Source organism: Alnus glutinosa, chromosome 14, assembly GCF_958979055.1.
Source record: "Alnus glutinosa chromosome 14, dhAlnGlut1.1, whole genome shotgun sequence".
NCBI lineage: Eukaryota > Viridiplantae > Streptophyta > Magnoliopsida > Fagales > Betulaceae > Alnus > Alnus glutinosa.
Genome location: NC_084899.1, coordinates 8383357 through 8397450, shown reverse-complemented (window position 1 = coordinate 8397450; position 14094 = coordinate 8383357). Strand labels below are relative to the sequence as shown.

The following is a 14094-nucleotide window of genomic DNA, read 5'->3' as shown; positions in this document are numbered from 1 at the left end:
GTGGATCTTCGATTCTCCCTAAACACCCTCTCTAAGCACTATGGAATTCGTTACAGAATTCATGCAATTTACAAGCCTAGATCCCTCTATTTATAGGCTTACAGAAAACCTAAATTTGCTTAAATTCGAACTCTGCCTATCGAGCGTCCAGACAGAAGTTAGCCTCATCCGGACGGTCTTCTGTGACCGACTTCTAGAATAGCGCGAATCTTTCCATAAGAAGTATACGTCCGAACAGCTTGGCCGAGCTTCCAGACAGTCTTCACTATAACTTCTTTCTGCGTTCGAACGGAAGTCCAGAATATTCTGAAAAGCTTGACAGTGTCTGGATGTGTTGCCACATCGTCTGGACGTCTTGCAACAACTTCCCAAACAATGTCGACTGTTGAAATCCAACCCCGTGTAGAAATTGGAGAAGCTTGACCTAGCGTCCGGACGGTGTTGCTCTGACATATGAACATCTTCATCGCTGAAGCTTCTAGACACTGTAGGTCGTCCGGACACCTTCAAAGGCTCCTCCGGACAGTTGCATAGAAACTGGCTGTTCTGACTTGGAAATTGCATGGAATCTTCATGGACATCTTCTAGAAACTTGTGACCATACACAAGGCATGAAATGAGACACTGTTCATATTACTTGAAGACTTTGAATAGAACCGATAATTGCGTTAAAAAGCAACCGTTACATAAAGTGTTTTTGTCAACCAGAATGATGACAAAATAAAATACTAACACAAATAATATTATTTAGATAATACTATACACAGTAAATATTACACAATATATTATATAACAATAATATTATATCAAATAGTTCACTGAATATTTCAGTCTATCTATTTAATCATCCAGTAATATTATTAGATTTTAATAATAATATTTTTCATTTATGAAATCATGGTTTATAAAATAATAAGACTAATGAACATTTATTTTCATAAATATTCATGTAATCTTATAAATTTTTCGGGAATTAATATTGTGTTTAAAGACACATAATTTGATAAGTTGCAGGACATGAAAGCTGTTTCCTACTATATTAAGCCGCTCATGCGTCAAGTCTTGCAGATCGAGTGCCATTACAATCGAGGGCCAGAATTGGTAGATCGAGCATCAACTCAAGATAGAGTTCATCTAAAATTAGTAAAAAATATAATTAACTAAATAAATAAATAATTCAATTGGAGAAACTTGATTTGATGGCACACAAATGCATCAGTGGGCAGTTTAGTATTTAGTTAGTAATTGTTTGAATTGTTTCTCAATTCTCGTGTGTGTTTGTGGGGGGTTGTAGTGCGTATAATTATCAGCGACTCATGTCGTGTCTGTTTTTGCGATCCATTATTTATTTATTTGACCACATTCATTTCCTTAATGAACTTTTGAATTAATAAATCGAGCAAAATTCACTCCTAAAATACTTTTTAGAAATAGATATAACAAAAACAAATTGCAAATAAAAAACATCCTAATTACAACTAGTAGAAAGATAAAATCAATTTAGAAATAAATTGTTTTCAAAAATCAAACAATTCCACGGCAACGGCGCCAAAAACTTGATGTAAATTTTAAATGTACTCACAAGTATACAAATCGTTTGCGGTTAATAGATTGCAAGTGCGAGGTCAATCCCACAAAGAATTGTGTTTTCAAAAACAAATTTATGACTAAATTAATCTAATCCTAACCTAGTTCCAAAAATTAAGAGATTTTGATTTTTGATAATAAAATAAATAAATAAAGTAAAATAAAACAAAAGAAAATGTACTAAGGTTTTGGAATCTACACCCACCAAATCAAAGCAACATATTCTCATATTCATCAATACACATCCGAAGTTCTCACCATACAAATCTTATGTATGTTCTACTATGCTTCAAAAAATCATTAAATCATTCAATGAATCTATTCTTTGCACAAATCACAAAAGATATCCGATTTAAACCAAATCATCAAATGTATCCATAGAACGAAACACAATGAATATCTAACGTTTTGATAAATAAAAACTCAAGCAATCAATTAAATGAAACTATCTCAAATCATCACATGTATCCGTAAATCACAATAGATATCTAAGAATTATATCAATAATTGAATTGAAGTAGAACAATTAGAAATCAAAAACTCATAAAATCGGATAGTATAAAATTACATGAAAATATTGTTGCTCTTCAATAGTGAGGCTTCATCCTCAAACTTAGTTGAAAATCTAGTTATACATGATTATTGAAAATAAAAACTTACCATAAAGAAAAATTAAACTAAAAAGAAAATAATATATTTGGTCTCTAGCTTTTCACCTTCCACTTTTTGAGACTTAAAGGTCTATTTTTAGAGAGAAAACAAATCCTACAAGCCCTAGAATTTCAAGAAAAATTGGAGGTTAGTTTTCTAGTTTGAGTAAGAGACTCAAAACTCAATCCAAGAAGGAAAATGATTTCAATTTCGTCCAAATTTTTGGTCTTTTACTGAGGGGAACTTTTGGCATAGCAAACATCCTAATTAGGAAAATATTATTTCACAATGATTTGTAGTATTTTGAGTTAGCTTTCCAACGTCGCTTGTTTCACCTTAATTCAATACTTGACCCGAAAGCTATGGCCAAAATAATATCACATATGCAGAATCTGAAATTTAATCCAATCCGATTTTGACTCCAATTATAGAAATTCCGATTTAGTCATCTCCTTGATTTGGTTGAACATAACCACATCATCTAGGTCTTCTCAAAGTATGCTTTCTTCCAAACTTTATATTTTTCACCTTAAAGCTGTCGTTTTCACTCAATGTCCTGCAAAATAGTAGAATACCAAAACTAACAAAAAAATATTAGAAAATAACAAGGCTAAAGGTTTAGCATATGCAAATTAGGGGTTCCAAATATACAATATTTTGCACTCATCAATAGGCATACATGTTTATTTTAATGGAAAGATAGAAAATTTATAATTGATATTAATTGATGTTAGGAAAAATAATAAAGAAGACTAACAAACAATTGTTTGGCCAATCAATTCTGTTTTATTTTTTTTCTTGTAATAGGCTTTTCCTAAAGGGAAAAATAAATACAAAAGGTATTATCAGCATGAGACCTATCTAGCACACGTGTTATTGGTTCAAGAAATTAGATCGAAGAAAACATTTAAGCCCCTTGAACTACCAGCTATTTTAAAAAAAGCCTCATGTACTAGCGGTTTGATACTTGGATACATCAAACTTCAATTTTGTTGCAAGAAACTTAGATACATCAAACTACAATTTTGTTGCAATTAAGCCACTTTCTGTCATTCTTCCAAAAATACCCCTATCTTCTTAAAAAAAAATTAATTGAATTTATAAAAAAAAAATAAAAAAATAAAAAAATAAAAAAAATTATTTAGTTACACCCATAAATAATGCACACCATGCAATGTACATCAAATGCACTTAATGTAACATTGAGTCATCATATGCTTGAATGTGTTCCCTTAATGATATTCATGTCTTGATGTGGTCCAATAATAATTCTGCCATGTTAATTTAGAGTATACTATGTATAGTACACTAGGAAAAAACATGTTAATATTTCTATTATTTATTTATTTATTTTCTTTTGTTATAAGGATGGCTATATAGGAGCTTGCCTTCGAGGTGCATTACAGTGGTAATAAATAGGCGATTTATGCGCACATATATTGGGGGGTGATGTAGATGTGTAAAAGGAGGCGTATGATTATGACAAGTTGTCCTTTTTAAGGATAAGTGTAGTGTAAAAAAAAATATGGATACAATTCAGGGGATTTATTGTATTACTTAGTGCTAGGTAGTAGTCTTCAAAAAGGTTTGAGATTAATTTCATCAAACCATGATGTGCTGGAAATGGTTCATGTCCTAAAGGTGTACCAATTGTTGAGTTGTACCATGTTTCATTTGTCGAGCCTACAGCTAATGACGGGGACTATGAGTATGATGATGATGGTGGGCATTCTAGGATTGATCAAGATGATCCATATTGGGATGAGGTGTATGAACCGAACTTGTTTGATGAAAATAATGATGTTGCTAGGCTATCCATGGAAGAGGGTGATGAGGAGTGTGAAGAGGTTGAAAATAAGTGTGAAGAGGGTAGTGCAGAGAGTGAGGAGGATGTTGATGGGTTAGTGAGCATGAAGATATTGGTTGGATAATGATGGTGAAGAGGGTGTTAGGTCAAGGGTCAATTTTGTTGGTGGTGAGGCAGAGGATGATGATGTAAACTCAGACATGGCACATAGTGACATTCTTATATCTTCCCCCAACAGTGATGAGGAGGCAAAGGTTGCATCTCATCTTGCATGTGTCACTAGGTGAATTGAGTTCCAAATGTCTGACCTAGGAAGCCCAAAGTTGTCAATGAGTTAGAAATTCCCCTTAATCCAAATCTTTAGAGAAGATGTTAGAGAAAGTAATATAAAAAAGGGAAAGGATATAAAGTTTAAAAAGAATAACCTAGCTAAATGTATTGTGGTATGCAGGGATACAGGTTGTAAATATAGAGTGTATGGGTGTAAATGTAAGGATGATGAGTCATTTCAAATTAGATTGTTTCAGCCCAAACACACTTGTAAAAGGAGACATAGAAATTCTATTGTGAAATCTACATGGATTACAAACAAATTGATTGACAAGTTTAGAGCACAAACTAACAAGCCTATAAAGGCCATTTTTGGAGAGGTAAAAGATAAGTGGGGTGTGGATGTTAACAAGGGCCAGCTATATAGGGCTAGAAGAATTGCAAAAGATAAGATTCTATTGTGAACCAATCAAAAAAACAAATGGTGGTAGTTGTGTATTGATGAAGGTACAAAGACCTTTACTTGAACGTACAACAAAGTTTCACAGGTTTTACTTCTCATTGGCTGCCATAAAGAGATGTTTTCTAACTAGTTGTAGGCCAATTATTAGGTTGGATGGATGCTTCCGAAATGGCCTTATAAGGGACAACTCTTGTTGCCATTTTGAGGGATGGGAATAATAACATGTATCCAGTGGCCTTTATAGTTGTTGAACGGAAGTAAAAGACAGTTGGACATGATTTCTTGAGACTTTGATATCGGACCTTGGCACTTCTCCTACACAAGCATGGACATTTATTTCAGATTGTCGAAAGGTCACGCTTCTTGCATTTCATTCTTTTATTCAATTTTGTTTTGTTCTACAAATGGTTTTGGTCTAATATATATGTGTGTGTGTGTGTGTGTGTGTGTGTGTGTGTGTGTGAATGTTTGACAATGTTTGACAATTTTAATTGATTGTGTGTAGGGGCTAGTACCGAGTTTCAATGTGGTGATTCCCAGGGCTAACCACCGGATTTGTTTAAGACATTTATATGTTGAACTATAGAGAAGAAGGTCAACGTGGTGTGGCCTTATAGAATAAGTTATAGAGTGTGGCTGTAGCAGTTAACACCAACACCAACGAAGTCGACGGCGAAGATGACCCACAATGCAGTTCTAGTGACGTGGATCGTGAGAGTTAGAAGAAGAAGAAGGTGCTCTAGGTGTCAGAGTACCCAAATCAAAAGGAGCTCGAGTAGGTGCTCCGGACCCTTGATGAGTTCCCATCGATCTTTTTCGCCGATGAGGTGAGGAACCTTGAGGAGCCTCTGGTTGAGGCCACCATGGGCAACGTGTTCCTTCTACAATGTGGCGATTGCGCCGAGAGCTTCATGCAATTCAATGCCAACAACATCAGTGCTACATTTAGAATCATCCTCCAAATCGGTGCCATCTTAATGTTTAGAGGTTGCTTTATTTAATAAGTGAAGATGTCGGGGAGCGTGAGCCTTAATTTCTAAATAAGGGCATTATGGGAAGTTCATATCAGGACTGGTCACGTGGACGGCACATGATCAATTTTCCATCCAACTTGACAGGGAGACCTAACAAAGTGGCCTTTTTGGAACATCGAGGTAGTTTGATCTATCTCTTTAGCACACTTGTCAATTCGTGGGGCTATTTTAAAAACAATTGTTAGTTGAGGGGGCCTTTTTATGTTTTTCCCAAAATAGTTTTCAAAAACAAGATTGTCTTACTAAAAAACCCCTACTTACAGGAAAAAGAAAAAATAAATAAATAAAAAATAAAAAATAAGGTAATTTGGGGAAATATATATTGGCTTGCATTGCATGTGAAAGTATTAAAAAGAGTAAAGAGCTGCGAAGAAGGCTGACTAGATTGGATAAATCGAATATATTTTTGAAAAATATTATATAATTATATTATAAAAAAATATTACATATTCAGAATTTAAAAACTTACCTTATTCTTATCAAATCGTTTTGAAAACAGAAAAGATCCATTTTTTTTAAAAATAAAAAATAAAAAAATAAAAAAAAATAAAAAAAAAAATCTTCAAAAGCAAATCATTCCAATCCATACATTTGTATACTCCTGCAAGAGAGAGGAAGTAATTCAATGGACAATAATAGAATTTCTTGTTATGCTGATAATAACACAAGTGCATGTATTACCCTAAAATTAAGAATGTCAGGATAAAAATTGTGTAAAATAATCAAAGCAAAGTAATGCTCAACGTCTTCCTCATGTTTAGGAACACACAAAAAACATGAGGGAGAGGTCTAAGATTACTTATTCAAAGAATGTAATCGACAACTAAAGAAAGAAAACTGATTGACCCAATGTTTTCTAAGAAACCATAAGATAATGGATGTTGGTCATTTCTAGAAGATGAACAAATTATTCAACCGCCAATGCTAATGCCCACACTCCTAAAATAGGCAATAAGGTTTGTTGGTTTAGTTATGAGTTTATGCATGAAGTGGTAAGTGGAGTTTACAGAAGAAAAGACCCCTTAACTTGCCAACCATTTCCTTGTACATTTCTTTTGAGAAAATACTAAGAGAGGCAGACAAAGGCATGACAAGAGAGGCTTCGTCAATCAGCACTAATTCAATCATAGCTGTTAATGCAAGCGGCATGATCACCATAAACGAATGTACTCACCTTCCCCCCATGATCAATTCACAAGGCCTATGGAACTACATTCGTTCAGGGACTATGGCGTTCTCGTTGCCACTACTTGAGATGCAAATGGTTCTCATTTTCATCCTCACCCAAGCCTGCCATTACGCTCTTAAGCGTTATGGAGTCACCAAGCTCACCACCCAACTTCTTGTACGTGCTCTCTTGTCTCTTTCACTTCCTCTCTCTGTTTTTCCTATTGTCAAATATTTACATAACATTTGATCAGATTGTTGAGCTAGAGATTATATTTACATATTTGATCACAATTTGTCCTGATTTTATGTGAACTAGGTCGGCATAATCCTTGGTCCGTCTCTCTTGGGACGCCTCAAAATATTCAATGATTTTATGTTCTCAATTAAAAGTCAAGAAATAATTGGTACGTTGTCTACGTTTAGTTACCTCCTCTTTCTTTTTGTGAGTGGGGTGAAAATGGATGTAGGAATGATAAAAAGAACTGGAAGAAAAGCCTTGTTTACCGGTGTTGCATGCCTTTGCTAATTGGCTTGTTAGTCGAAATGAAACTTGGAAGATTGTGGCTGAATGAGGAAAAAGCATATGTACTTCCACTTTTAACAGTATCACATTGTATAACTCCATTTCCAGTCCTTGCTTGCCTTCTTGAGGACCTCAAGATCCTAAATTCTGAACTGGGTCGATTAGGCCTATCTGTAGCATTGGTAAGCGATACCTTAACCACGTTGGCTAACCTCAGTATCGGCTTGATTACTATTAACCGGGATAAAGGTAGTATGCTCACTGGTATTGGTTTAGGAGCAATCATCATCTATATTATCGTCCTTGTATTTGCAATTCGACCAACAATGTTTTGGGTAATCAGGCAGACACCAAAAGGTAGGCCTGTCAAAGACACATACATTCATACCATCATGCTAATGGTCTTTGGGTCTGGGTTTCTTTCTCATTTGGTTGGTCAGACTCCACTCTCTGGACCTTTCACCCTCGGTTTGGCAATACCAGATGGACCGCCTTTAGGATCAGCCATTGTCGACAAGCTCAACTGCTTCATTTTGGATGTGCTTATGCCAATCTTTGTGACTATTTGTGCGATGAGGACAGATCTGAGTTTAATCAAATTTGATAACAACTTCATTACAATCAATGGAATCCTCATCGTTTTGACTTTTGTGGCCAAAGTGGTGGCTTGTTTGGTTCCTCTCTTGTTGTCCAAAATGCCCTTAAATGATGCTTTGGCACTTGCTCTATTATTGAGTTGCAAAGGTGTAGTCCAACTTTTTGAGTTTGCATATCTCTATGACAACGAGGTGACTATTTTTTCTATTTCTTTTTCTTTTTGGTTCCATTGTGGATGCCTATGATATATATATATATATATATACAAACATTAATTAGATGAATTCATTTTGTTTTTTCTGGGTGAACATATGTCCTTTTTAATTCAAACCTACAATTAATTACTTTCACCTTGCTATGACGTGGTTGGGAGAAAATTGCTTGAATTTTTCTTTCTTATCCCTTTACTTAATTTTCAACATAGAATACTTACCGTAAAGAAAAATCAACCTGTAGATGTACAGAAAAGGAACAAAGCATTGTAGTAATTTTTTTTTTTCCCCATTGATGAGTTGGTACTTCATGGTTAAGAGTAATTTAAGCATAAGTCCTAGAAGTAAGAATGAAAGAAAATATTGATCTTCTCGAAACATCATAGTTTATGCAAAATACATTTTCTAACACAATCTTTAGTAGTTAAAAACTTGTTTTCTTGAACAAGGTCTCCTTATGGTTTTCTCCCATATTTTTTTTATCTAAGTGCAGAACATATCAGACCAGGTGTTCACTTTTTCATGTGTTAGCATCCTATTTACTACAATTTTTGTGCCACTCTTGGTGAAACACCTGTACCATCCTTCAAAGAAATATGCTGGTTACCAGAAAAGGGATATTATGCGTTGTAAACGTAATGCAGAGCTTCGAATCCTAGCATGCATTCACAGGCCACATAACATTGTTGCAGTAACAAAACTACTTAAGTCTCGTGCCCATCTAGTGAAAGGCCCCTTGCTGTTTATGTGCTTCGCCATGCATATCGATTTAATTGGTCGAGCTTCTCCAATTTTTATTTCCCACCAAATGCAGAATAAGACGACATCCAATAATAGTTCCTATTCGGATAATATCATTCGCGCCTTCAATAACTTTGAACAAGACAATCAGGGTGCTGTATCAGTAAATGTCTTCACAGTAATCTCTCCATTCAAATACATACACGACGACATATGTATCCTTGGATTGGACAAACTCACATCCCTCATAGTACTACCGTTCCACCGAAAATGGTCCATTGACGGTTTTGTTGAATCAGACGACAGTGCCGTGCGAGCCTTAAATTGCAATGTGCTTGAACTGGCCCCCTGCTCTGTTGGCATCCTAATTGATCGTGGTCATTTAGGCCACTCAATGGTTTCATTAGATTCATCCTATTCCGTTGCCATGATCTTCTTTGGAGGTAATGATGATCGAGAGGCATTGACTTTTGCCAAGCGCATGGCTAATCACTCAAAAATTATCCTAACTGTGGTTCACTTTGTTGCCAGTGGCAATGAAATTGGTAATGATTGGGACAAATTGCTTGACAATGAGATACTGAAGGATGTTAAACTTAACGATGCTGGTGATGAATATGTGATATTGCTAGAGGAGATGGTGAATGATGGGGCTCAGATGGCATTGATGGTTTGGTCTATGGTGAACAAATACAACCTTATTATTGTTGGTAGACGGCATAACCTAAAGTCTCCGCAAACATCTGGCCTTGCAGAATGGAGTGAATTTTCAGAGTTGGGAACTGCGGGGGGCTTGCTTGTCTCATCAGATCTTAAGAGCAGAACTTCTGTTTTTGTGGTCCAACAACAACAAAAGAAGAAGACTTAGTCCTCGACTGGGCAAGCTTGAGCTCCTATCCTTCTAACCTTTTCACCAATATATGAAACTATATGCATTGACATTCACATGGTGAATGTATAAAATTATTTGCGAATTAAATAAGTAGTTTATTGTTAGGTCTTTTCTATTGTAATATGAGATATCTGAGATCACATATAACAAACCTAGGGTCTCATGAATTCCTTCTTATATTTAGGAATTTGATTGAAATGAAAATGATAGAATTTTGTAGAATGAAATGTTGTTCGGATAGATTTTGTAATGGTATGCAATGCGGAATGAAATGGGTGAATTCTATTGAATTGAAATAAATTACAGTAGGCTAATTCAAGGTGCCTGGCATCCAAGAAATAGATACAATTTGGATATTTTCTTCTATGAGATTACAACTATAGATAGCTTATTTATAAGGACTTAGCCCCTAGAGGACTCAAACCTCCACGCTCTTTAGCACTCTAACTAATTTGTAAAAGAGAAAAGGCCCATTCAGTTAAAATATCGGCTAAGATCCCAACAGCCGAAACCCACTACTGTTAGATCCCTTACAGATCAATGGGGCTGGGAGACAAAGTGTACATTTTCTTTCCATTCAGTAGACACATATTCTCCAAGCCGCATTCTTCGTATGGCATCTCAACTCTCTCTTCCTTGTCATCCAAATTATGGAGAAGCACTTGCTGCCAAATTAGCAGTTTCATTGGCGTCATCACTACAACTAGGTCGCTTTATTCTAGAAGGTGATTCACAAGTTGTACCCTCAGCTCTCCAAAATCCTTATTTTACTCAGGATTGGAGGATCTCTTCCTTAATCATGTGAATATTAGAATCCATTCCAGTTTCTTCCTTTTGGAAAGCTTACAAAATATTAAGAAATGCAAACTTCTTTACCCATCATGTGGCACATTGGGCCACAACTAGATTCTTTTCTTATAGCATTTTCATTTATCCTTCACCTTTCTTTTCAGTTCCTATTGTAAGTGGTAAAGACCCCCCTCTAGAGGCGGCAAGCGTCTTTCCATTTAGTTTCTTGTTTTCCTATTGTTGTTTGTTTCAAAGTATCTATAAAAAAAATAAATAAATAAATAAATAAAAAACACAAAGCAAGTGTGAAATAATAATAGATTTGATGGGAACATAAGACACTCTTTGAAATTACCTTAGAAATATTTCCAATACTTCGAAACAGCTCAAATTCTTGCTTGGGACCGAAGGCAAAAGAGGTCAATGAACCTCGAACTCAACTTCTAAACGAAAGAGATTTTGTTTTTAAGACGAGAGAAAGTTGAGTTTGGCACGAAGCTCCCCAGGGTTTTCGCAAGCTTTCTTTTTCCTTCTCAACTTCTCGAATAAATATAAGTTATGGAGAGCTTGTCAGAACATTTTACCTACTAAACTGAATCTGTTAAGAAAAGGTGTGAGTGATGATGATTTATGTCCTTGTTGTAGGTTAGATATGGAGTCAGTGGTTCATGTTTTATGGTGTTGTCCGGCTGCTCAAGACGTGTGGGGTTGTGGGGCAGCTCTGTTCCAAAAATGTCCCTCCTTTTTTCCGGACTTTCCAGAGCTTATTTCCTACTCATTGTCTAAGTTGAATGATGATTTGATGAGTTTATCTGTGCTTATTTTCCATAGAATCTGGCTGCGGAGAAATAGGCTAATATTTGAAGGCCAATTCTCGTCTCCTCTGAAGGTTTTCTCTAAGGCCTCTTCTTTGTTTGATGATTTCAAAAGGTTCAATTCAAAGAATTCTTTGGAGCTGGTTTCCTGTCCGGTTCGGCCTGATCACTGCAAGATATGGAAACCGCCAGCTTCTGGTTCTCTCAAAGTCAACTGGGATGCTTCTCTAAATGTTAGTTCTAATTTGGTTGGTATGGGGTGTGTGATTAGAAATGGGGAGGGAATTGTTTTGGCTGCTAAGTGCTGTTTCTGTAAGGCAGCGGTGGATCCGGTGTGTGCAGAAGCCATGGCTGCCTTGGCAACACTGGATTTTTGTTCTGATCTAGGTGTGGACAGCATTGAATGTGAAGGAGACTCTCTGCAGATCATCAAAGGTGTTTCTTCCTCCGGTCACTCTTTGGACAGAATTGGACATTTTCTGGATGCTCTAAAACTTAAGGCAGCTTCTCTTTTTTCTTGCAAATGGAATCACTGCTTTAGGGAGGCTAATGAAGTGGCTCATCTTCTACCTAGAAGAGCTTCTTTAAGATGTATCTCTCATGTATGGGTTGACTCTATGCCTTTGTTTATAGCCTCAGCTTCTTTTAGAGACTTTAAGAGTCTCTAGACTGTAATGGTCTGTTTTTTTTTTAATGAGAAGTTTTCCATTTGTTAAAAAAAAAAAACATAAGTTAGGGCTGGCAAAATGTTCACATGCTTGGAGACAACGTGTCAAGTGGGTCACGTGGGAATCCGAATGGCTTGTCCCTTTGCTGACGTGCTTATTGCACGCCAAAGCATAACTGATTATAAAAATGATTTGGCTTAATGAATGTTAGTAAAGTGGACTGGAATACACATAATGACTTAATTGAAATTCACAAATAACTTAAGGAATTAAAATTTATTTTTTTTTAAAAAAAAAAAAACAATAGGGGGTAAATTGAAATAGTGCAATTACTTAGATAGGAAATAAAATATTTCCCAATATATAAATACTTATATAGGTCACCTTTTTAGCTTAAAAGATTTGATATGATTTTCAGGCCTCTGGATTTTTTTTTTTTATTATTATTATTATAATTTTTATGTGTCTATAAGCGCAACTTTGATCTCAATAGACATTATTTACCTTCGTTCAAAAGAGAGAGAGAGAGAGAGAGAGAGAGAGAGAAACATTTTTCACCTCAAAAAGGTCAGAAATGTATTTAATGAAAAGCTTGAAATTAATGATTTTCTTGAAAATCTATTCCAATGGAAGATGCAAGACCAGGACAGAACCATTTTAATGGGTGAGGGGGGTCTTCAGCTACCCCAAATTCTTTAAAAAAAAACCTGCAAAATATATGTTTTTATGATTATCCTCCTTGCAAAATTTATTTTTTGCCTCCCAATTATTTTTTTTCTTTAAGTTTTGTCCCCCTCCCTTCAAGTTCAAGTTCTGCCCATGTGCAAGACGCACTTCCTGTCTAGTGAAGCAATTGAAATTTATCTCTCGACTTCTTAAAATTTTGAAAAAAGTACACATAACCTCCTCAAACTACCACCTCATTTTTAATACTCCCTTCAAACTGTCAATTGTATCAATGTCCACTCCTAAACTAGCAAATTATGCCAGTGTCCCTCTAATGACAAAATACCCTTCATAAAATTAATAAAAAATTAAAATAAACTAAAAAATTATTTAAAGAAATATAAAATAACAAAAAGTTATAAAAAAAAATTAAAATAAAAAATTGTTTCTTTTTCGTTTAATTTTTTCTAAAAAAAAAAAAATTGTTTTTATAATTTTTCAGTTTTTTTTTCTTAATTTTTTTCGCTCTTTTTCTTTTTTTAATTTTTAATTTTTTTAATTAAAAATTATTTTTTAAAAAAATAAAAGAAAATAAAATCTTAATTTATTAGGAGGATTTGGTCAACTCCATATTTAGTATTTGTTGAGATTCTAATTTAAGACAAAATGATTTGAAATTAATATTACACTTAATTTGTCTCTTTTTAAATTTTGAAAAGCTGCTTTAAAATAATCAAACAAAACAAGGGGTGATTGTATCTAAGAAGATTCAAACCCCTCCCTATTTGTCACATCACCTTCAACCGTTAAACTACATATTATTTTTGAAAAACAAAATTTTTTTTACTATCATGATCTTATGTCTTGATCCATAAATCTTTTTTTTTTTTTTTTTTGGAAAGTGATCCGTATTTTTATTCTAGCATAGACTCAACTAATGTTTTATAGAGACATGCACTCATGCAACCTTGTTTAAGTAATCTATTTTCAAGTAATCCATGCAATGTTGTGTAGTCCGAATACAAGTAGATTTAGGTGGCACATGAGAAAATGTGTCGTTGCTGTAGATATTGTATGGCAAGCATATGTACAAGTAAAATTTTAACATGTTACACATTATATATTAAAAATTTTATTTTATGCATAATATATTAATTGGATATTATCTTATTGATGATCTGGTAGAGTCATAAAGGGGCAGCTGCTTTT

General features: G+C 34.7%; 1 protein-coding gene across 1 annotated transcript; it reads left to right on the top strand.

Moving 5' to 3' along the window:
- The first annotated feature begins 7040 nt into the window (after nucleotides 1–7040).
- Nucleotides 7041–9923, top strand: LOC133856694 (cation/H(+) antiporter 4-like). Its single transcript, XM_062291750.1, has 4 exons — nucleotides 7041–7157; nucleotides 7234–7289; nucleotides 7450–8293; nucleotides 8808–9923. The coding sequence occupies exons 1-4, from the start codon at nucleotides 7041–7043 to the stop codon at nucleotides 9921–9923; spliced, it is 2133 nt and encodes a 710-aa protein (XP_062147734.1).
- The last annotated feature ends 4171 nt before the right edge of the window (nucleotides 9924–14094 follow it).

Coding starts and splice junctions, on each gene's coding strand:
- LOC133856694 (XM_062291750.1), top strand. CDS start 7,041: ATGGCGTTCTCGTTGCCACTACTTGAGATGCAAATGGTTCTCATTTTC. Junction 7,158..7,233: donor AGCTCACCACCCAACTTCTT/GTACGTGCTCTC, acceptor ACATTTGATCAG/ATTGTTGAGCTAGAGATTAT. Junction 8,294..8,807: donor CATATCTCTATGACAACGAG/GTGACTATTTTT, acceptor ATCTAAGTGCAG/AACATATCAGACCAGGTGTT.